A 24,091-nucleotide genomic window follows, 5' to 3' on the forward strand; every position below is an offset into this window, starting at 1 on the left:
CAGTTCTGGTCGCCACATTTTAGGAAGGATGCTGCCAGACCTGCGGAGTTTTTCCAGGGTATTCTGTTTTTGTTCAGGAAGGATGCGGTTGCACTGGAGGAGGTGCAGAGGCGATTCACCAGGATGTTGCCTGGGATGAAACATTTAAGTTATGAAGAGAGGTTGGATAGACTTGGGTTGTTTTCACTGGAGCAGAGAAGACTAAGGGTCGACCTTATCGAGATGTACAAGATTATGAGGGACATGGAGAGGGCGGATAGGGAGCAGCTGTTCCTCTTAGTTGAAGAGTCAGCCACGAGGGGACACAAGTTCAAGGTGAGGGGCAGAAGGTTTGGGGGAATATGAGGAAAAACATTTTTACCCGGAGGGTGGCGCTGCCTGGGAGGCTGGTAGAGGCGGGTTGCCTCACATCCTTTAAAAAGTACCTGGATGAGCACTTGGCATGTTATAACATTCAAGGCTATGGGCCAAGTACTGGTAAATGGGATTAGGTAGGTAGGTCAGGTGTTTCTCATGTGTCAGTGCAGACTCGATGGGCCAATGGGCCTCTTCTGCACTGTGTGATTCTGTGAATTCAACTTCACTAACTTAGGATTAAAAATATTTATTGCTGAGTCTCTGTGGGAGTTGTCTAGAAAAGGAAAGAGACAAGACTGTAATAAATTCAACACAAAGGGATAGAGTTTGTGAGAGGCTGACAGAGTGAGAACTATACAGAGGATGGGGAATATTAGGGAAAAACTCACATGGTGCAAAAAAGGGAAAAAAAGATTCCCGTGCAATTGTGGAGAAACACAGTCAAGAGAATCGATGTGAGATACAAATACAGAGATACACAGACAAGAGAATCGATGTGAGACACAAATACAGGGAAACACTGACAAGAGAATTGATGTGAGGCACAAATACAGAGTGAGAGAGAGACAATGAACAGATAGAAAGAGCGCAAGAAAGAATGATAGAACAGGTGGACAGCTGAGCGGCAACGAAGAAAGAGACTCATTTTCTATTATTTTTCTCATAAACAACACTTTGGAAGATTAACTATTTTCTTCAGACATAACCACTGTTCAAGCTGATTATCCTGCAATCCCAGTGACTCAATGGCATGGTTCCTGCTGCTGATTTCTATCCCAGTATTTCTGCCATATGATCACAACGGAGATGGTCGCTGAAACTATTGTCCATTTTTCTCTCTCATCAGTGACAGAATGTAAAATGAACTGTCGCTTTCTATATTTTACCCAATAGAAGTGAAGACAGTACCTTTGGGAGTCCTGCTGCATGTTTCATCTGCACCCCACCAACTGAAGCAGTCTGCCCACGGCAGGGTCCATTGGAGCGAAGCGGACAAATAGTACAGGCTGTAGGCGATGGTGCATGGGTAGGAAATGTTGGCAAATGTCATCACAAGGACCATAGCTATCCCCACTCCTGAAAATAATCAAGGAACAGGAGATTAGATTAGGAAATATTGGTTGAAATAAATTCTTTGACATGGATTCTGCTGGTCAGACAAACCAATTGTGTTTTGCTGCAATCGGTTACCATGGAGACCAGTGAGACTGTCCTGGCTGACCACACCTGCAGGAAATGTCACTGCTTCGACTCACTCCGGATCAGAGTCGCTGAGTTGGAGCGTGAGTTGGAGACACTCTGACACATAAGGAGGTGGGTGAAATTTATGGCGTAATTACGTTCAATATTAGGATTGAGTGGGGGAAGCAAGATCACAATCATAGTTTTAAATTTAAGTAAGAACTTTGATTAAATGCAAACCAAATTGACAGCAATAAACTGGGCTGGCTGTAAACTCACAACCAAACAATGGGATATTTTGAAGGAAGTTTTAGGTACAGTACAAAAGCAGAACATTGTCTAAAAGACAAGGGGGGGAATTTTCCCAACCCACCCAATGTTATATTCAACAGTGGGGTTGCTTTGCTTGCAAATTGGTTGTACAATTATTTGTTGGGAGGTGATTTGATAACATTATACTGTAGATGCAGGCAACAGAGCATTAACATGATGTGTGCTTCTCCAACCAGGTCCTATTGTAGACAAACATTAACATTGTAGCCCGTGCTACACAGCTATTGGGTCATACAGTCATGTGGTCAATCTGCTTACAGTCTCTTAAAGGTGCGTTACACCTCAGATTACCACATCCATGGGGGGGTTTCATGGCGGGTAGGAACAGGGAGTCTAGCAGGAGCCAAAAAATCAGAAACCACCAGCTTAAAAATAGTTTGCAATTCCCTTGATGGTGGGTTAATGACAGGTCAGGCATCCTGCTGAGTAACAGTGTGAATGTAATTTGCATTCATTACCATCATATGAATGCTCATTAAATTAGCTTCTCACCAGAATCGTGGGCCACCTTCCACTCCTGCGTCACCCTAGTGGGAAATCACATCGGTCGGAATCTCATTTCGAAAAGGGTGGCGTGCACAGGTCAGACCTCACTTTGCTTGGGACTTCGAGGTGAGTGTGACATAAACAGGCTACCTTCAACACTGCTGTTCTGGTCATGTTGCAATGTCAGTGGAACACCATGCTGTCTGGGGCATGGGGTTGATTGCTACTGTAATCACAAGGACAGTGCTGTGCAGTGGTGCTCAGGCAGGGTTTAACTTTCAGATGCTGACCGATGTTGTGACTGGGGAGGGATTGAAGGGGTGGCCTTCTCCCAATGGGTGTCACCATTATCCAGAAGGACAGCATTGTGCATCGGTACTCATACAGAGCTGAGTATTCAGAAACCAGCATTTTAGTTGGGGAAGAGTTTGGGGGGTTGCTGGGTGTGGGTTGGGGGATGGGGAAGGGGGATGGGGAAGGGTGAACACATGGGGAGCGATAGCGATGGAAGGCTTTGCAAGGGGTTGGGTGGGAAAGGAGGTACAATGAAAAGCAGAGGGGCAGGAAGGCTTTGCAAGGAGGTGGAGGAGGAGGGGGAACACTGGGAGGCAAAGAGTAGGCCGAGGGTAGGAAGCTGGAGCATGACAAGTGTAACTGAAACAATGAGAAACAAGGGGGTGAAAGAGGTACCACATGCATGAATGGGAAACGATACACACAGACTATTGAATAGGAAAGGAGAGGGTAATTGTTAGTGTGCTAAAAGAGGGATGTGTCCCATGCAGATTCATAAGTGGGGTGGTGGGGTGGGGGGGGATGTGTTTTCAAAAGGGTACTGTGTAGTCTTCAGTCCCAAGGGCAATGGAGAACTCAGTGAAAAGCAAAGTCTTGGTTTGGAACTTGTGGTCAGGAATCAGAGAGCAGAGACAATCATGGGGCTCTGTGGACCTCACAGTCAACAGTCAGAGAGTGAAGTCAGTGATGGGGTGCAGTGGGATCACTGCAGGAGTAATCATTGGGAGTAGAGTGTACCACCGCTCCAGGGAGGGGCAAGGGCTGTGTGCTCAATAGGAATGATGCATGGCTTGGTGTGCAGGGAGTTTTCACAGTTGTTGTCCATAGGCTTGACTGTCGCTTTCTCTGGCCTGCAGATGGTATGGTAGTGGTAATGGGAGGCCTCTGCAGTCTGAATTTGGGGAAAACATAACAAAGTTGGCTGGGGGGAGGGAGGGTGGCAGTTGAGGGGGGGGGGCGGGGGGGTTGGGGGATTCACCTCAGTAGGTGACAGTGAACACAGCCTCAAGGTGAGGTTCCAGGTAGATTTCTGGTACATGGACAGTGAGAGGGGGAGTGTTGAATCTTGTTTTGAAATATTAGTGCAGAGCTACCATCTTGCTCTACTGGAGTTATGGTGCAGTTAAAAATTGAAAATGGAAGTGATTCTGAATGGGAGGCTTCTGAGGCTGTATGGGAGGTGTGCACTGCTGGATGAAGGGGTCTTTTCTGGGGACACCCTCAAACTGGTTGGCGCTGCAAGAGTGAGCTGGAGTCTGTTAGAGAAAATGAGAAAGACCTCCTTGTGAAGAAAGCCATTAAAATCCAAAGTCTTTCTCAGTGCTGTAACAGAGATACTCAGAAGTCAATGGCTTAACATCACATTTCCAGCATAATAGCATTAACACATCAGAATGTGAAATTTGGGAATGCAGGCATTCAGTAAGGAGTCACAGCTGCGCCATGTATGGCATCGCATTAATAGAAACCATGCAATTGCTCTCCGGAATTTGCAGTCCTGACTGGAAAAAGTCATCCATTCATTAATCATCAGGTACATATTGTTCATTAGGATGCCAGATCAGAGATTGGAGCATGAGCCAGGTTAGGTAGTACTCGTCATTCAAACCTTCTCATAGCAATGAGTGATTCAGATGTAATGTTTCTGGGATGGAATCTTTGTCACCTCAACGTGGGCGGTAGTGACTCAAAGACAAGGCAGCATCAGTGACAATGCAAGTGGGGCAGAAATCAGAATATAATGAACAGCAGAATGTGACTGAAAGGTTAATCAGTAGAAAGAAATTAGAGTATAACAGGAAGCTAGCTAGAAATGTAAAAACGGATGGATAGTGAGTATTTCTACAGGCATTTAAAAATAAAAAGAATAAATAAAGTGAGTGTTGGTCCTCTAGAAAATGAGAATGGGGAGTTAATAATAGATAATAAGGAAATGGTGGATAAAATAAACAAATATTTTGCTTCTGTCTTCACCATAGAGGATATAAAAAACATTCCAGTAATAGCTGTAAATCAGTAGGGGAAGGAGAGGGGCACTTGGTGAAATTAGAATCACTGGGGAAGCAGTATTGAGCAAATTGATGGAGCTATGGGCTGACAAGCCTTTGGAGTCATGATGGACTTCTTCCAAAAGTTTTAAAAGAGGTGGCTAATGAAGTTGTTAATTGGTGTTAATTTTCCAAAATTCCCTAGTTTCTGGAAAGTTTCTACCAGGCTGGAATGCAGCAAATATAACTTCTCTATTCAAGAAGGGAGGGAAGCACAAAACAGGAAACTATAGGCCAGTTAGCTTGACATCTGTCGTGGGGAAAGTGTTAGAGTCAATCATTAAAGAGTCACTTAGAAAAACTCAAGGTAATTGGGAAGAGTCAGCATGGTTTTGTGAAAGGGAGATCATGTTTAACCAATTTGTTACAGTTCTTTGAAGGAGTAACATGCGCTGTGGATAAAGGGGAGCCTGTAGACGTACTGTACTTAGATTTCCAGAAGGCATTTGATAAGGTGCCACATCAAAGGTTATTGTGGAAAATAAAAGTTCATTATGTAGGGGGTAACATATTAGCCTGGACTGAGGATTGATTGGATGGCAGAAAACAGAGAGTATGCATAAATGGGTCTTTGTCTGAATAGCAGAATGTGACTAGTGGGGTCCCATAGGGGTCTGTGCTGAGCCCTCAACTTTTTACAATTTACATCAACAACTTAGATGAGGGGTGCAGAGGCTTGGCAGCTAAATTTACAGACAATACAAAGATAAATAGGAAAGTATGTTGTGAAGAGAACATGAGGAGGTTGTAGACGGATATAGATAGGTTGAGTGAATGAGCAAAAATCTGGCAGATGGAGTACGATGTGGGAAAATGTGAAGTTGTTCACTTTGGCAGGAAGAATAAAAAAGCAGAGTATTACTTGAAAAGAGAACACTGCAGAATTCAGAGGTGCAGCGAGGTCTAGGTATTCTTGTACATGAGTAACAAAACGTTAGTGTGCAGGTACAGCACATAATAAAGAAGGCTAATGGAATGTTACACTGTATTATGAGAGGAATTGAACATAAAAGTAAGGATGCTTCAGTTATACATGGCATTGGTGAGACCGCGTCTCAAATACTAGGTGCAGTTTTGGTCTCCTTATTGAAGGAAGAATGTAAAGGCATTGGAAGTGGCACAGAGGAGGTTTACTAGATTTAAACCTGGAATGAGTGGGTTGTCATATGGGGAAAGGTTGGACAGATTGGGCTTGTTTCCACTGGAGTTTAGAAGAGTAAGTGGTGACTTGATTGAAGAATACAAGGGCCTGAATGGTCTTGACAAGGTCGATGTGGAAAGGATGTTTCCTCTAGTGGGTGAGTCCAGGACTAGAGGGCACTGTTTTAAAATTAGAGGTCACCCTTTTAGGAAAGAGATGGGGAGGATTTTTTTCTCTCAGAGGGTTGTGCGACTTTGGATCTTTCTGCTTCAGAAGGCGGTGGAAGCAGGTCATTGAATATTTTTAAGGCAGAGGTAGATAGATTCTTAACAAAAAAAAAAATACCTGGAAAAACTCAGCAGGTCTGACAGCATCTGCGGAGAGGAATACAGTTAACGTTTCAAGTCCGTATGACTCTTCAACAGAACTAAGGAAAAATAGCAAAGCGGTGAAATATAAGCTGGTTTAAGGGGGGGTGGGGGGGTGGGACAGGTAGAGCTGGATAGAGGGCCAGTGATAGGTGGAGATAACCAAAAGATGTCATAGACAAAAGGACAAAGAGGTGTTGAAGGTGGTGATATTATCTAAGGAATGTGATGATAGGTGACATTAAGGGTAGAAAGCAGGATGAGCAAAGTACAGATAGCCCTAGTGGGGGTGGGTGGGAGGAAGGGATCGAAATAGGCTAAAAGGCAGAGATAAAACAATTTAAAAATAATGGAAATAGGTGGGAAAAGAAAAATCTATATAAATTATTGGAAAAAATGGAGAACAGAAAGGGGGTGGGGATGGTGGAGAGAGTTCATGATCTAAAATTGTTGAACTCAATATTCAGTCTGGAAGGCTGTAAAGTGCCTAGTCGGAAGATGAGGTGTTGTTCCTCCAGTTTGCGTTGAGTTTCACTGGAACAATGCAGCAAGCCAAGGACGGACATGTGGGCATGAGAGCAGGTTGGAGCGTTGAAATGGCAAGAGACAGGGAGGTCTGGGTCATGCTTGTGGACAGACCAAAGGTGTTCTGCAAAGCGGTCACCCAGTATGCGTTTGGTCTCGAGGAAACTGCATTGGGAGCTGCGAATGCAATAGACTAAATTAAGGGAAGTGCAAGTGAAATGCTGCTTCACTTAAAAGGAGTATTTGGGCCCTTGGACAGTGAGGAGATGGAAAGTAAAGGGGCAGGTGTTGCACCTTCTGCAATTGCATGGGAAGGTGCCGTGGGACGGGGTTGAGTTATAGGGGGTGATGGAGGAGTGGAACAGGGTGTCCCGGAGGATAGTTAGATTCTTGTTCGGCAAGGGTATCAAAAGTTCTCAGGTGGTAGATAGGAATAAAGAACTCGAAGCACAAACAGATCAGCCATGATCTTATTGAATGGCGGAGCAGGCTCAAGGGGCCAAATGGCCTTCTTCTGCTTTTATTTCATATGATTGTGTGTAAACTACTATAGACCATTCCAGTTCTTACAGATTGTGAGCTTCAATATCTGAATGTGTTACTTATTAATGTCTTCAATATTTCATTTCAGAGAGAGGAGTTAATGCTTTTATTGAGGGTCCTAATGCAATGGAGGAGGTGAAGGAGGGAAAGGTGATGGTGAGTGCAGCTCCACCAGGAGGGCCCAGCTGATGTCCAGGCACAAGGGAACCAGAACAGTAAGAAGATGGTCAAGAAGACAGACCCAGACAATGGAGGTGAATCACCAGACCAAGGGTCGACTGAAGCAGCCTCTCACCCATTTACAAATGGGTGAGAGACAATGCCGGACACATCTGGACTTGTCCAAAGCTATGGTAGATCACATGTGCTACATTCTTCGTGAAGACCTGATGCCCCGTGGAGTGGGAGACTATCCCTTGCCAGTGATTTTAAAGATGACCGCCACACTCAATTTCTTTGCCTGTGGGTCATTCCAGGGAGCCACAGGGGACCTGTGTGGCATTTCGCAGTCTGCAACACGTAGATGCATAAGGGTCATCACAGATGCCTTTTTCAGCAAGGCACGTCACTATGTGAGGTTTACTCTGGACGAAGATATCCAGGCTGTGAGATTTACCAATTTTGCTGCTAGCTCAGGCTTCCCAAGAGGGGGTGCAATCGATTGTATCCACGTGACTTTAAGTGCTCAGTGGCAGCAACCCCTAAAGTTCATAAACCACAAGGGCTTTCATTCCATCAATGTATAACTGGTATGTGATCACCAGGAGCATATACTGCACATCTGTGCCAGGTGCCTTGGGAGTTGCCATGATTCCTACATCTTGAGTCACTCCTAGGTGCCTCAGATATTCAAAGGACATAAGTGTCTACAGGGATGGCTGCTTGGGGCTAAGGGGTACCTCCTGAAACGCTGGCTCATGACACCCATGCGTCTTCCTCAGAGTGCTTCAAAGGAGAGATACAATGCAGCTCACAACTCCACGCAGTCCCTAAATGAGAAGACCATTGGCATTCTGAGGATGCATTTGGGATGTATGGACTACTCAGGTAGTGCACTACAGTACACTCCAGATAGGGTTTCATGTATCATCGTTATGTGTTGTGCCCTTCACAACCTGTCAATGCAAAGAGGTGATCCCTTGCCAGGGAGTGAAATGGAGGTGGCTGAGCGATCTTTATAGAGTGAAGATCAGGAGGCCCAGGAACATCAAGAGGGGAATGAGGGTCACTTTGAATGTGACGATGCTGTAGAGGAAGCAAGACATGGGAGACATGCATGTGACACTTTAATTGCTACCAGATTCCAGAAGGAGTAAATTGAAGGCAAGTGTGAGAGGGCCACAGTCCTCCTGACCCTCAACGCCATTCCCTTTCATCTCAAGGGAATTCCAACCAATTGGTTTGAGCATGAGACCAGCATTCACATTTGCACCTCCTAGCCTCATGATTCACCAGCTCTTGATTTCCACGAAGGCCAGCGGTGCCTCTATAAGAGTTCGCTCTGGTAAGTGAGAGGTGAAACTTTTCCACCACCACTTAGGACACACAAGTGCTGCCAAGCAATCAAGGCTGATGTGCTGCTCTCACACAATGGTCTTCCGTGAGACCATAAGACCATAAGACATCGGAGCGGAAATTAGGCCATTCGGCCCATCGAGTCTGCTGCACCATTCAATCATGGCCGATAAGTTTCTCAACCCCATTCTCCCGCCTTCTCCCCATTACCTTTGATCCCCTTACTAATCAAGAAACTATCTATCTCGGTCTTAACTAAACTCAATGACCTCGCCTCCACAGCCCTCTGTGGCAATGAATTCCATAGATTCACCACTCTCTGGCTAAAGAAGTTTCTCCTCATCTCTGTTCTAATAGGTCTTCCCTTTACTCTGAGGCTGTGCCCTCGGGTCCTAGTCTCTCCTACTAATGGAAACATCTTCCCCACGTCCACTCTATCCAGGCCTTTCAGTATTCAGTAAGTTTCAATCAGATCCCCCCTCATCCTTCTAAATTCCATCGAGTATAGACCCAGAGCCTCAAATGTTCCTCATATGTTAAGCCTTTCATTCCTGGGATCGTTCTTGTGAACATCCTCTGGACCCTCTCCAGGGCCAGCACATCCTTCCTGAGATACAGGGCCCAAAATTGCTCAAAATATTCTAAATGTGTCTAACCAGAGCCTTATAAAGCCTCAGCAGCACTTCCCTACTTTTATATTCTAGTCCTCTTGAAATAAATGCCAACATTGCATTTGCCTTCTTAACTACCCACTCAACCTGCAAGTTAACCTTAAGAGAATCCTGGACTAGGACTCCCAAGTCCCTTTGCACTCCAGATTTCTGAATTCTCTCCCCATTTAGAAAATAGTCTATGCCTCTATTCTTCTTACCAAAGTGCATGACCTCACGCTTCCCTACGTTGTATTCCATCTGCCACTTCTTTGCCCATTCTCCTTACCTGTCCAAATCCTTCTGCAGCCTTCCCACCTCCTCAATACTACCTGTCCCTCCACCTATCTTTGTATCATCTGCAAACTTAGCCAGAATGCCCTCAGTTCCTTCATTACGTATAAAGTGAAAAGTTGTGGTCCCAACACTGACCCCTGCGGAACTCCACTAGTCACCAGCCGCCATCCTGAGAAGGACCCCCTTATCCCCACTCTCTGCATCCTGCCAGACAGCTAATCTTCTACCCATGCTAATACCTTGCCTCTAGCACCATGTGTTCTTATCTTACTGATTAGCCTCCTGTGCAGTATCTTGTCAAAGGCCTTCTGGAAGTCCAAGTAGATAACATCCATTGGCTCTCCTTTGTCTAACCTACTCATTACCTCCTCAAAGAATTCTAACAGATTTTTCAGGCATGACCTCCCCTTGATGAAACCATGTTGACTTTGCCCAATTTTACCATGCACTTCCAAGTATTCTGAAATCTCATCTTTAATAGTGGACCCTAAAACCTTACCAACAACCAAGGTCAGGCTAATCGACCCGTAATTTCCCGTCTTTTGCCTCACTCCCTTCTTAAACAAGGAGGGGTTAGAAGTGCGTAAATCACATACTTCTAACAAACATTTTAACATATCTCCCTGACATCATACAAGGTCCAGAGACTATCTTCACTGAGGGTGGCATCACATGAATGTGAATCTCACAAAGAGAGACTGTTACTGAGTGAGATTATGGATAAACCTCGAAATAGGAGGATTCACATGTACATAATCACAAGGCCTTCAGTTTACAAAGCCATTCACATAAAAATCAAATGTATTTATAAAAGTGCAATTTTTACAATGGTAGCACCTGCAGCTAAAAGTGATTTGAGCATTTCTCAATTTTCCTAACCCTACGACTATGCCTGGATGCAGCCCCAGCATCCTCAGCAGAGGTGGAGGCAGCCCACTGACTGCTACATCCTGATGTTTTGGCAGATGCCCTCTGGTGTACCGAGGCCTGGAAGGCCCTGGCCTTATAAGGGTCTCTTGCTCAGGGAGAGATACACCCTCCGTGGCCTGAGCTGTTGGAGTGGATGGGCTCATGGGCATAGGGGACTGAGTGGCTGGACACCCTTGGAGTGTCCTGAGACAAGGCCTCTGGGATGTCCGGCTGACACTCATCCTCCCTGCAGGTGCCTGAGGGTTGAGCCATGATTCCTTGAGGAGAAAGTCCACCTCGAGGCAGGTCAAGGTGCCTTATCTCCCTTTCGCCTATGTCTTGATGGTGCCCACCAGGGTGCGTGTGTGTGGCCATGGAGTGGCTGAAGCGATGTGCTGTTTTCTTCTTGTGGCTTTCAGACATCTCTGTAGGTGTCCTGGAGACAGCTGGGCTGCAGAGGGTGAGATGTGTGTGCTCCAGTGGTGTTTTAATGTGATGCCCGGACCAGGTAACGGTGGGGTGGACGAATCAGCTCCCAAACTGCCAGGTGATTCGGATAGATACTCGCCTGTGCATAATTAATGAGCTTAAAGCGCGGATTCGGGCATGATCTCCCCCCATCCAAGCAGCAGGATACATGCTGCGGAATCCCCCACCACCGCACTTGGTTTCAAAAACGGAAAAATCCCCCAAGAATTCCACTTGTGCAGTGAAACAACCTTGGTCAACAAATAAGGGAAGAGAAAGTATCAAGCTAAAAGGAAATATTATATGAACGTGAGGATAAGTGGCTACTTGCTCCCACTGCCTTCTTAGTGTCTGACTGGGGGACCTCCAGCTGTCCACCTCCTACTTTGGAGAATGTTGGGGCCAACTCTCTGGCCTGTTGTGCCACTTTCTTTCTGCTCAGAGACTTTTCTCCAGCCACTTTTGACATCTGCTGCACCCAGAATGTCCCTCACTTTTAACTCAAAACGTTAACTGTGTTCCTCTCCGCAGATGCTGCCAGACCTGCTGAGTTTTTCCATTATTTTTATTTTTTTAATAGAGGCAGACTGGCTTTCAACAGAATTAGCTTCACACAAACTTGCTGATATGTGCAGCTGCTCAGCAGCATGCTTAACGCTGGGCTGCTTGCTGCTATCATTTAAGTTAGCAGAGGGCATGAAGTTTGTATGTTCTCTGCATCACTCCGATCAAGTGTGAGTTAACCTCAGATCAGGACTCCAATCCCTAATTAGCAGTCATATCCTATTCTCCCCTCATGTGACATAATCGTTAAAGTCCCTGATAAAAGATTTTTCACAAAACTAAAAGTGTACAGAATTGGAGGTGACCTTGTGATTTTGATATGTAATTGGTTGGGAGACAGGAGACAGAGCAGGAGAAAGAATAACCTCTGATTGCTGGCTGTAACATGTGGTGTTTGCTAAAGATCTGGATCTGTACTGTTCCTTCAGCTTTTCATAAATATATCAAAGACTCTGATGAAGGAACAGGGAATGGGGTATCCAAGTTCACAGCTAAGTTAGAAGTAACAGTAAGTTGTTTAGTTGGGAGCAGGAAGTTACAAAGTGATGTAGACAGATTGAGTGAGGGGACAAAACTGTGACTAATAGAGTTCCATGTGTGGAAGGTTGAAGTCAGCCATTTTGAATCCAAAAATAATAAATTTGTGAGATTTTCAGAATAGGAAAAGACAAGGGCTGCAATACAATGAGAGGAAATTATGTTTCATTTATACAGAGCCTTGTTCAGATCCCATCAGTACATTCAGCTTGGATGCAGATCCTAAGGAAGGATATGTTGGCCTTATGGCTGATATTGGTTGGAATAAGGGTTACATTCTGAGCCCTGATTATATAATGTTGGTTTGAATCCCCTTGAGGCTAGAAGCTTGAAGAGTGATCTAATAGATGTCTTTTACATGATAAAGCAATTCAATAATGTCAGTGCAAGGAACCTATTTCCTTGAATACAAAGTAAAATGCAACAGATGCTGGAAATCTGAAATCAAAACAGAAAATGCTGGAAATACTCAACAGGTCTGGCAACATATGTGGAAAGAGAAATATTTCAGGTTGATGACCTTTCGTCAGAGCAAGAGAAAATTGAGAGTAAAATCATACCTGCAAAGAAAAAGGAAGCATAACGGGGTCAGAGGTTACAGTCTGAAATTGTTAACTCAGTGTTGATACATGATGACAGAAAAGTGGCTAATTGAAAGATGAGGCACTGTTCCTCGAGCTTACATTGGGCTTGATTAGTACACTGCAGGAGGCCGAGGACAGAGAACCCAGTGTGAGCAAAAGGTAGGGAATTAAAATGAGACCTGTTCTGAAGCTTGGGGGGTCACAGTACTGGTCTGAATGGAGGTGTTCCATCAAATAGTCCTCCCCAATCTGCTTTTGATCTCTCAAGTGTAGAGCAGACTGCATTTTGAGTAGCAAATATAATCAATTAAATTGAAGGAAGTAATATATAAATTGCTATTTTACCTGGGAGAAGTGCTTGTGTTCTTGGATGGTGAGGAGAGAGGAGGTGAATGGGCAGGGGTTGCATCTTCTGAATGCTTGGAAAGAAGTCCTGGGAAAAGGAGATGTTGTTGGGAGTGACTGAGGACTAGGATATCACAGAGGGAACAGTCCCTTTGAAATACTGAAAGGGGAGGGGAAGAGAATGTACGTTTGTTGATGATATCAAGCTAGAGGTGACAGAAATGGCAGAGGGTGATCTGTTAAATATAGCAGCTGGTCGGGTGGAAGGTGAGGATTATGGGAACTCATTGTGATTCAAGTAGGGAGGGGAAGGGGTGAGGGCAGAAGTGCAGGAAATGGAATGCACACAGTTGAGGGCCCTGTCAACCATGATAGGAGGAATCCTTGTTTGAGAAAAAGGAAGACTTATCAGAAGTTCTTTTGTGAAAGTTTGCATCTTGAATGCAGATGTGGCAGAGACAGAGAAACTAGGAGAATGCAGCAGAGCACCTGCAATAAACAAAGGGTGGGATTTTCTGGTCCTGCCCACCACCAGGATTGTCTGGTCCTGCTGAAAGTCAATGGATCTTTGGCTGGGTCGCCGAATCTCTGGCGGTGATGGGGCCGGAAAATCCCGGTGAATGTGTGAGGAAATGTAATTAAACCAGCCGTGGGAGTCAGCAGACTTATTGTGAAATTTTGTTGATAGCCTATCCCCAGAAATGGAGACAGAGGAGTCAACGAAGAAATGGGAAGAATTAGAGATGACCACATGAAGGCAAGAGAAGAGTGCAAAATAGAAGCATTGTTGATTTTCTAATTCAGGGTGAGAGCAGAGAGCAAACTGTCATCAATATACCAAAAAAAGAGGTGTGGCTAGGACTAGGACATGGAATGTTCCACATATCCCACAAAAAAGTTTTGTTTTACTCTTGCTTTTGTTTTTGTGTGCAGCTGTTCGGAATTCTGCTGTTTGCTCCTCCTCTAGACACATGAGTTGTTTCTTTACTTGTCTCATTACCACTCACTCTGACCTTGCGCCACCAACTCATCTGTCGTTTAGTTTCTCCTTTCTTCCCCCTTATCAAAGACCTTCCATTTGTTCTTCTTACTCTCTTGAGTTCACCTTCTCAAGACCTGTTACATTTCTAACTTTTCCCAGTTCTGAACCAGAAAGGTTCACACTGTTTCTCTCGCCACTGACACTGCCTGGCCTGCTGCATATTTGCAGAATGTTCTGTTTTATAACCTATTTCTTCTGCTTCGTGGGAATTCATAACAAAAAGCATAACATTAAAATTAGAGCTTGGCCAATCCTGAGTGAAATTAGGGAGTAATTGTTCTCACAAAGTGCACTGATAATCTTGAATTCTCGCCCCAAAAAGGATGCAAACACCAAGTAAATTACATTTTGGAGACTTGGATTGATATTTTGATTAGTTACTAGATAACAATGAATATTGAACAGAGTCAGGGCTCAGGTATAGATCAGCCATCTATTGTTGTTCCTATGTTCAAGGAAAGAAAGGCTGGCTTGAGGATTACTGCAGGTTTAAGCCATCATAGCAGTTGCCATGAAAACTGCTGATCCATAATGTACAATGGATATCACACACCAACTGGACTATCAGGAAATTAAATGCCTTTCTTCCGATGTTTCTATCTGATTTCTCTGTCCATGTTCTCTAGTGTTGGCCCTCCAGCAGTGCACTGTTCCCTCAAGTCATGGAGCCATGGTGGAAGCCATTGAGCTGGGCCAGGGACAGGACTACGCCCAGGTCTCCCACATGTCTCCCTGATTACCTCCTCACTTGGGGGGATGACTGAACCTCCCCTCCCCAGCCCCGCACAAGGAAAAAAACATTTCGGACCAGCACTCTTATTACCCGGTTTTTACTGATGTTCCATTTTGGACCAGTTTGGACCGGTATTCTTATTTCTCAGTTTTTACTGATTTTTCGTTCTGGACCTCCTCCTGCTATCACCTTTGAGGGACACTAGCAGGGCAGAAAGTGCTGGGCAGAAATTCTTTTCCAAGGTCCAACGGTCCTCATCGTCAGAGTCCCTGGGCTCAGTCTCTTGGAACATCAGCAGCGTCCACCTCAGGGGCAGAAGCAACATCATCAACAGGCTGGGCCAGGAGAGGCCCATGATCATCATGGGAAAGCCAGAGCTGAAAGCAACTGGAGAATCCCTATACAGCATTCCTTCTTTGCCCGCATGAGCGACAGCTCGCCTGTATCCTCTCTGACGGTGGAAAAGGCAGCTCCACTGAACAAGGTGAAGATTGTGGAAGGAGGGAAGAAACTCAAGCAGGTGGTGCCTTTGCTGCTGTGTTTCAACAGACTGAGCGGTTCTGTGCATCCGTTGTCCCCTCACATCTCTGGGGCGGTCTCCCTGGAAACATTCACCTTCCTACCCCCATCTCCCAGTCCTCTCACCAAGAAGAGGAATTTGTCTGTGTGTTGTCTGTGTGCCTAGACAGAAGATAGCACCACACTGTGGTGACATGGGATTTTATATTTCTCATAATTTGTGATGTATTTTTTCTTTTTCATTGTTAGCTATTTGCTTGTGTATGATTTTTAATGAATGGGCAGTGCACCCACCATGAATTTCTGAATGGACAATAACATTTGAATTGAATTGAATTATTTCCTACATTAAAACAAGCTGAAATTTAATGACAAGCAATTTACTGCAAATAGTTTTAAATATATAATGTAAGAGTCTTGAGTGCACACGACTCCAGGTGTCATACTTCTGTTGCGTATGCAAAGCCTCAATAGAGATAACATATAAAACCAGGAAGAACCTGACCTCAGAGAAACCAGGCATTTACATCTATCTACCAATTCACACAGAAAAAGTTATTCTCCAAATGACTCAGGAAATGGACATTATTTTATTAAAGGTCAAGTTAACACAGTGCTACCTCAGCAGCAGAATAATACATTGTGAGTTGAATGGTCTAATATCACTGTCCTTATAAATTGCTGATCATCTGACTCACTGTGAGCAATTCCATGGCGGATAGGCTAGTGAGAATAATTAAGTATTTAAAATGTAAAATTAATGTTATCATTTTCAATTCTGGAATTAAATTATGAATTGAAGTAGCTCAGTTATATGTGATGGCTATTAGCTTCTCCCTGGTTGTTCTCAATATCTAACGCATTTTGGGATTTGGTCCAACTGCTGTTGTATATATTCTGGTTTCCTGGGCTTCTTCACTCGAAAACCCAAGCAGTGAAACAGTGAGCATCATTAATCATTAACAGGAGCGGCATCCCAGCTGGGTCCAGTCTTGCACTCACCCAAAGTCCATCAGCTACATGTGTACTTTTTAACAGGAGTTGGCAATCAATGACAGGCTGATGTATTTCTCCTCAGTCTAAGGGACATGGGTTCAGCTCTAGAGATCTCACTTTTGCCTGAGATGACCTGCAGGTTTAAACTGTCCAGCTGCTTTAATTTTTATTTAATTCTAAACAACATGCCAGCTCCCATTCTTTCTCACAAATCTCTCTTAATCTGTGTTTATTTTTCATCATACTTCATTTTCCAGAGGCACAGTACAATAGATTGAATTCCCTCCTCCACTTATCAATGGACAATATTTATCCAAATCCCATTCACCAACCTAACTGCACCCCAATTACTGCATGTAAACAACAGCAATAATAGTCAATGACAGATCTCTTGTCCCTGAGAACACAAGAACATAAGGAATAGAAGCAGAAAAAGCCATTGAGCACTTCAAGTCTGCTCTACCATTCAATGAGATCATGGCTGATCTTCTACTTAATTTTCCTGCACTATCCCCACACCTCTTGATGCTTTTAATATGTAGAAATCTGTCAGTCTCAGAGTTGAACTTATTCAATGACTAAGCCTCCATAGCCCTTAGGAGCAGAGAATTCCAAAGATTCACCACCCTCTGAGTGAAGAAATTCCTCCTCAACTCAGTCTTAAGTGGCCTTCCCTTATTCTGAGACTGTGCCCCCTGGTTCTAGACACCCCAGCCAGGGGAAACATCCTTGCTGTATTGACCCTGTCGAACCCTGTAAGAATTTTGAGTTCTCTGAGTCACAACATGGTTTGTTCAAGCCCCATTCTAGAGACATAATCCAGGGTGACGCTTCAGTGCAGTGCCGAGGGAATGTTCCGCAACTGGAGGTGTTGTTTTTTTTTGAAAGAGAGGTTATGATGAACTCTGCACTTTGCAGAGGCTCGGTGATTGACGTCAACTGAGAGAGTGGTAGCTGCAGCACCAAGAGTTTGGCATAGTGGCACTGCCAGACTTAGGAGCAGAGGAAAGGAAAAATCAGACAATGCAAATGCCTGGTGAAGGAGAGTAGGATACAAAACAGGCCCACATGACCCCAAATGATCTGAAAACCAACCCACGTGATCAGGTTCACTGGAGAAAGAAAAGGTTGTGATTCAGTTGAAAAAAGGTGAACACAAAGGCTGGAACTGGAGGCAAAGATAAGGGGAAATAAGATTCATGTCACTGCTTCAATCATTTTAAAGGAACTGGTTGACCAGGATCAGCCATAGAGTGCACAGGCTTGTTACTGAGGGTTCGTAGGAAGGTGTCTCTGGTGGATCCAGACATCAAGATTTTTGTGTGCCAAGCTGATGAGGCTCTGCACAAATGCACCATTTTGGCGAAGACATTGCCTGTGGAAACTGGAGAGGTTGGAAGCTGCTGTCGAATGAGGATTGGTGACTAAATCTCAAAGGAAAGGAGCTGGAATTCTACCTGATAAAGTTTAGAGGTTAAAAGGACTTCGTGGCTGAAATTAGCGCCATATATGTTAGGTGGACTTCCCCGTAAATCCATAAAATCTATTGTTGTTGTATTTGCAATTTGCTTGTAAATTGTGTTTAATTTATGATGATTTTGATTCGATGGGGTGGTGGGAAAGTAGAGGTGAAAAAGAAATGAAATAGTGTTCATTGGTTTTCTCATTGAGGTTCAGTAAATGTGTTTTTTGCTCGGTTTGTTGGTTTCCATGTGGATCATGATTAAATTGGGGGCTTATGCAGGATCAATCTGAATTAGGCTGTGAAACAGGTCTATTGGAACTTTCCAGAATTTAAACAAACAAGAATTCCCAATTAATTGTGCTGCATTCATTGAGGAATCAACATGAGTATTTTTAACACTCAGTCCTTTGTGGAGAAAAAGGAATTTTTTCTCTTAGTGCCTTGGAACAGTTGAGAAAAGATAATTTGAAGGTTGCAGCAGAGAGAAATGGACGTCAGCTTAAAACCCGGAACCAAGGAGGAAGAGATCTTGGATGAATTGGCTCAGCATTTGACATTCAAGGAAAAGAAGCATATTTCTGCTAGCACTCGAGTTGAACTAGCCAGACTCCAAATTGAAAAAGAAAAGTCTGATCTTAAAAGAGAAAAAAGCAAAAGAAAAGTTAGAATTTAAAAGAAAAACAAAAGAAAAACATGAATTCAAATGGGAAAGAGAAAAGTTAGAAAAAGAAAGAGAACAGTTAGAAAGAGAAAGCGAAAGGTGAGAAAGAGAAAAATTAGAATTGGAAAGAGAAAAGTTAAAAGTACGTGCATTGGTGAGGAAAGGTGAGGATTATAAACAGCAAGCTTCTCATAGATTTCATTCAGCCAAGAATATTTGTTTTGGTACCTAAATTTAGTGAGGAGAGAGTAGACATGTACTCTGTGTCATTTGAGAAAATTGCTACATGTCTGAACTGGCCTAACAACTTTAGACTATGCTTTGACCGAGTGTTCTCTTAAGGAAAAAGTTGGCGGTGTACTCATCTTTTTCAGAAGAACATTCATGTGACTATGACAGCATAATGGCAATTGTTCTCAATCCCTATGAGTTGGTACCAGAGGCTGACAAAGGGAGATTCAGGAATTTAGGAAAGGAAAAAGGGTCAGACCTATGTGGAATCTGCAAGAGAGAAAGAAATTGTCTGGCGGATGATTATAAGCTGACTCACCAGCATATTCATAACAAGCCACAATTTGGAGACTTCCAGAGATATTGGAGAGTTGGGGGTTTGATGAAAAGAATGAAAAGATATCTGCCTCTATTGACAAAGATGGAAAGGGTAAAACCACAGATACTCTTCAAGTTAGCAAAAAAGACAGCCTGGGAGACAAGTTTGGTTCGCGGGGACCGACATGCTATTTTTGTCATAAAAATAAGACCTGTGAAAGGTTTAGTGTTGGAAATGGAAAACACACCTGTAGCATTTGTGCAGTCACATTGTCTCCCAGAAAATATTGTCATGGATAGAGCTCGCAACAAGAAGGTTGCTTCTCCCATGTTTACCGATTCAGTGAATCAAGGTTCAGCAAACTATAGAATTTTTTTCAAAACAAAAACAGAATTACCTGGAAAAACTCAGCAGGTCTGGCAGCATCGGCGGAGAAGAAAAGAGTTGACGTTTCGAGTCCTCATGACCCTTCGACAGAACTTGAGTTCGAGTCCAGGAAAGAGCTGAAATATAAGCTGGTTTAAGGTGTGTGTGTGGGGGGCGGAGAGATAGAGAAATGGAAAGCAATGAAGGTGAACAAGGCAACAGAGAAATCCGGAAATCTTGTCGCAGAGAGGAACAGAACTTCTTCAAGGAGGTAGGCATTTCTTGAAGAGCAGTGGCAGTCAATTAAACACAGAGATAAAAACAAAAAAACTGCGGATGCTGGAAATCCAAAACAAAAACAGAATTACCTGGAAAAACTCAGCAGGTCTGGCAGCATCGGCGGAGAAGAAAAGAGTTGACGTTTCGAGTCCTCATGACCCTTCGACAGAACTTGAGTTCGAGTCCAGGAAAGAGCTGAAATATAAGCTGGTTTAAGGTGTGTGTGTGGGGGGCGGAGAGATAGAGAAATGGAAAGCAATGAAGGTGAACAAGGCAACAGAGAAATCCGGAAATCTTGTCGCAGAGAGGAACAGAACTTCTTCAAGGAGGTAGGCATTTCTTGAAGAGCAGTGGCAGTCAATTAAACACAGAGATAAAAACAAAAAAACTGCGGATGCTGGAAATCCAAAACAAAAACAGAATTACCTGGAAAAACTCAGCAGGTCTGGCAGCATCGGAGTTTTTCCAGGTAATTCTGTTTTTGTTTTGGATTTCCAGCATCCGCAGTTTTTTTGTTTTTATCTCTGTGTTTAATTGACTGCCACTGCTCTTCAAGAAATGCCTACCTCCTTGAAGAAGTTCTGTTCCTCTCTGCGACAAGATTTCCGGATTTCTCTGTTGCCTTGTTCACCTTCATTGCTTTCCATTTCTCTATCTCTCCGCCCCCCACACACACACCTTAAACCAGCTTATATTTCAGCTCTTTCCTGGACTCGAACTCAAGTTCTGTCGAAGGGTCATGAGGACTCGAAACGTCAACTCTTTTCTTCTCCGCCGATGCTGCCAGACCTGCTGAGTTTTTCCAGGTAATTCTGTTTTTGTTTTGGATTTCCAGCATCCGCAGTTTTTTTGTTTTTATCTCTGTGTTTAATTGACTGCCACTGCTCTTCAAGAAATGCCTACCTCCTTGAAGAAGTTCTGTTCCTCTCTGCGACAAGATTTCCGGATTTCTCTGTTGCCTTGTTCACCTTCATTGCTTTCCATTTCTCTATCTCTCCGCCCCCCACACACACACCTTAAACCAGCTTATATTTCAGCTCTTTCCTGGACTCGAACTCAAGTTCTGTCGAAGGGTCATGAGGACTCGAAACGTCAACTCTTTTCTTCTCCGCCGATGCTGCCAGACCTGCTGAGTTTTTCCAGGTAATTCTGTTTTTGTTTTGGATTTCCAGCATCCACAGTTTTTTTGTTTTTATCATAGAATTTTTTTGTTTGAGGGTAAATGCCCCCAGGGGAGGCAGACAAGTCAATTGTTATCCCTCGATGCAGGAATGATACCGTCACTGATATTGGCGGGTGATGTGAATTTCCCTCCAGGTAGTTTGCTGAATGTAGAAATATTCGTTTGGGGTATTGATGAAAATTATTTGTATTTTCCCTTGTATAGGAGTAATTTCAAATGTGATTCAGTCAGCAGTCCTGTCACTGTAGGTGCCATTCCAGGTTTTCCTATTGAAGTTGTGAACTTTTTGCTAGGGAATGACTTGGAAGAGGTAAGGAATTAGCACCTCCAATGGAAAGCTAACTGAGGCTGCAGAAGGAAAAGCTGACTGACTGCTTTATGAAGCTATGAAGATTGATATTCTTCCAAAAGAGGCGCTCAAAGAATTGGAAATGACGCCCACATCCCATGAATGAATATAAAAAAAAACCTGCCACCAAATTCCTAAGCAAGCACTTGTTTCTTATTGAACTTAAGCCTTTTCATCTCCACTCTGTGCTCCCACTCTCTTCTGCTGTTCGAGGAATTTAATTGAGTTTATTTCGATGCTCAACTAAGAATTCTTGATAATCGGGCTTGATTGTTTAAAAATGATATCGGAGCATATGGAGGAAAAGATAATGGTAGCTAGAGAGCCTTAAAAGAATGAGCTAGAATTGCAGAAAAAAACATTAAGATAGTGGGGCCAAATTCGTTGAAATGGCATTAAAGGAAGCATATGGTCATCGATTGGAACAATTGACTAGCTTGCCTGAATACAGAGCCAATTTACAGATTGAGGAGAAGAAATGGGAGAGAAAGCATGAACAAGATGTGGCAAAGCAGATAGCAAGGAAACTTACAGTTAATGAGGAACAATGGAATAAAAAGAAGTTGAGAAAGTTGGGTCCAATATTAAAACTGCAGAGCTACAGGGAAAAATATTGGTCCTTGAATGGAATTTCAGAAAAAAGCTCTTAAAGCTGAATTACAAAAGTTCAAGTCGAGTGGGTTAAAGAAAAACAAAAGATCAGTAGGGTTAATGAACTAAATAAAAAGGATTATCAAGCCTTCTTAGCTGAGCATCAGAATAAACTCAACTAAATTCCTAAAGCAGCAAAGGAGGACTTTATTTCACAGAAAGTAAGCTGCTTTCAAAAGAGAGTAGGAGCACAGAGTGGAGATTAACAGGCCTAAGTTCAATGAGGAACATGTACTAACTTAGGAATTTGGTGCAGGTGTTTTTTTTATATTTGATCACAGGATGTGGGCATCACTTGCTAGTTAGCATTTATTGTCCATCCCTAATTGCTCTTGAGAAGGTGGTGGTGAGCTGCCTTCTTGGATCACTGCAGTCCATGTGGTGTAGACACACACCAGTGCTGTTAGGGAAAGGGTTCCAGGATTCTGACTCAGCAACAGTGAAGCAACAGTGATATATTTCCAAGTCAGGGTGGTGAATGGCTTGGAGGGGAGTTTCCAGGTGGTGGTGCTCCCATACATCTACTGCTAGATGGTAATGGTTGTAAGTTTGGAAGCTGCAGTTGAAAGAGCTTTGGTGAGTTGCTGCAGTGCAACTTGTACGTGGTAAATACTGCTGCTATTGTGCATCGGTGGTGGAGGGAGTGAATGTTGAGGCAGTGGATGGGGTGCCAATCAAGCGGGTTGCTTTGTCCTGGATGGTGTCAAGTTATTTGAGTGTTTTGGAGCTGCACTCATCCAGCCAAGTGGGGAATATTTCATCACATTCCTGACTTGTGTCTTGTAGATGGTGGACAGGCTTTGGGGAGTCAGGACATGAGGCATTCAGTGCAGAATTCTCAGCCTCTGACCTGCTCTTGTAGCTACAGTATTTATATGGCTAGCGCAGTTCAGTTCCTGGTCAATGGTAACTCCCAGGGTGTTGATAGTGGAGATTTAGCAATAGTAATGCCATTGAATGTCAAGGAGGGATGGTTAGATTCTCTCCTGTTGGTGATGGTCATTGCTTGGCACTTGTGTGGCACAAATGTTACTTACCATTTGTCAGCCCAAGCCTGAATGTAGCTGAGGACTTGCTGCATATGGACTATGGACAGGGACTGTTTCAGTATTTGAGGAGCTGTGAATAGTGCTGACCATTGTGCAATCATCAGAACCTACCTCTGACATTATGATGGAAGGATGGTCATTGATGAAGCAGCTGAAGATGGTTGAGCCTCGGACGCTACCCTGAGGAACTCCTGCAGTGATATTCTGGAACTGAGATGATTTACCTCCAGCAACCACAACTATCTCGTTTTGTGCCAAGTCTGATTCCAACTAATGGAGAATTTTCCTCCTGATTCCCATTGACTCCAGTTTTGCTAAGGCTGCTTGATGGCACACTCGGTCAAATGCAGTCACTCCCACCTCTCCTCTCCAGTTCAGCTCTTTTGTTTGTACTAAAGTTGTAATGAGGTCAGGAGCTAAGTGAGCTTGGCGGAACCCAAACTGAGCATCAGCGAGCAGGTTATTACAGAATAAGTGCTGCTTGATAGAGTGTCAATGACACCTTCCATCGTGTTGCTGATGATCAAGGATGGATTGATGGGAAGGTTATTAGCTGGGTTGAATTTGTCCTGCTTTTTGTGGACAGAATATACCTGGACAATTTTCCACATAGCTGAGTTGATGCCAGTTTGTAGCTGTATTTGAACAGCTTGGATAGGGGCGTGGCTATTTCTGGAGCACAAGTCTTCAGTACAATTGTTGAAATATTGTCAGGGCCCATAGCCCATAACGAATGACTTCAGCCATTTCTTCATATCATGTGCAGTGAATTGAATTGACTGAAAACTGGCATCTGTGATGCTTGGGACCGCAGGGGAGGCCGAGATGGATCATCTTCTCGGCATTTCTGGCTGAAAATGATTGCAAATACTTCAGCCTTGTCTTTTGCATTGATGTATTGGGCTCCTCCATCATTGAGGATGGGATATTTGTGGGTCCTCCACCTCTTGTTAGTTGTTTAATTTTCCTACATTATTCATTACTGACAGGACTGCAGAGCTTAGATCTGATCCATTGGTTGTGGGATCGCTTAGCTCTGTCTCTCACACACTGCTTTCTCTATTTGGCATTAAAGCAGTCCCATGTTGCAGCTTCACCAAGT

General features: G+C 43.8%; 1 protein-coding gene across 1 annotated transcript in view; it reads right to left on the reverse strand.

The window, feature by feature from the left end:
* The window catches only part of LOC121282472 (sodium- and chloride-dependent neutral and basic amino acid transporter B(0+)-like), a 145,331-nt gene that overhangs the window by 82,940 nt on the left and 38,300 nt on the right, over positions 1 to 24,091 (reverse strand). Inside the window, exon 6 of the mRNA XM_041196175.1 lies at positions 1,267 to 1,434. Coding sequence (XP_041052109.1) covers positions 1,267 to 1,434 — 168 coding nt within the window. The remainder of the gene's footprint in view (positions 1 to 1,266; positions 1,435 to 24,091) is intronic.

Source organism: Carcharodon carcharias, chromosome 9, assembly GCF_017639515.1.
Source record: "Carcharodon carcharias isolate sCarCar2 chromosome 9, sCarCar2.pri, whole genome shotgun sequence".
NCBI lineage: Eukaryota > Metazoa > Chordata > Chondrichthyes > Lamniformes > Lamnidae > Carcharodon > Carcharodon carcharias.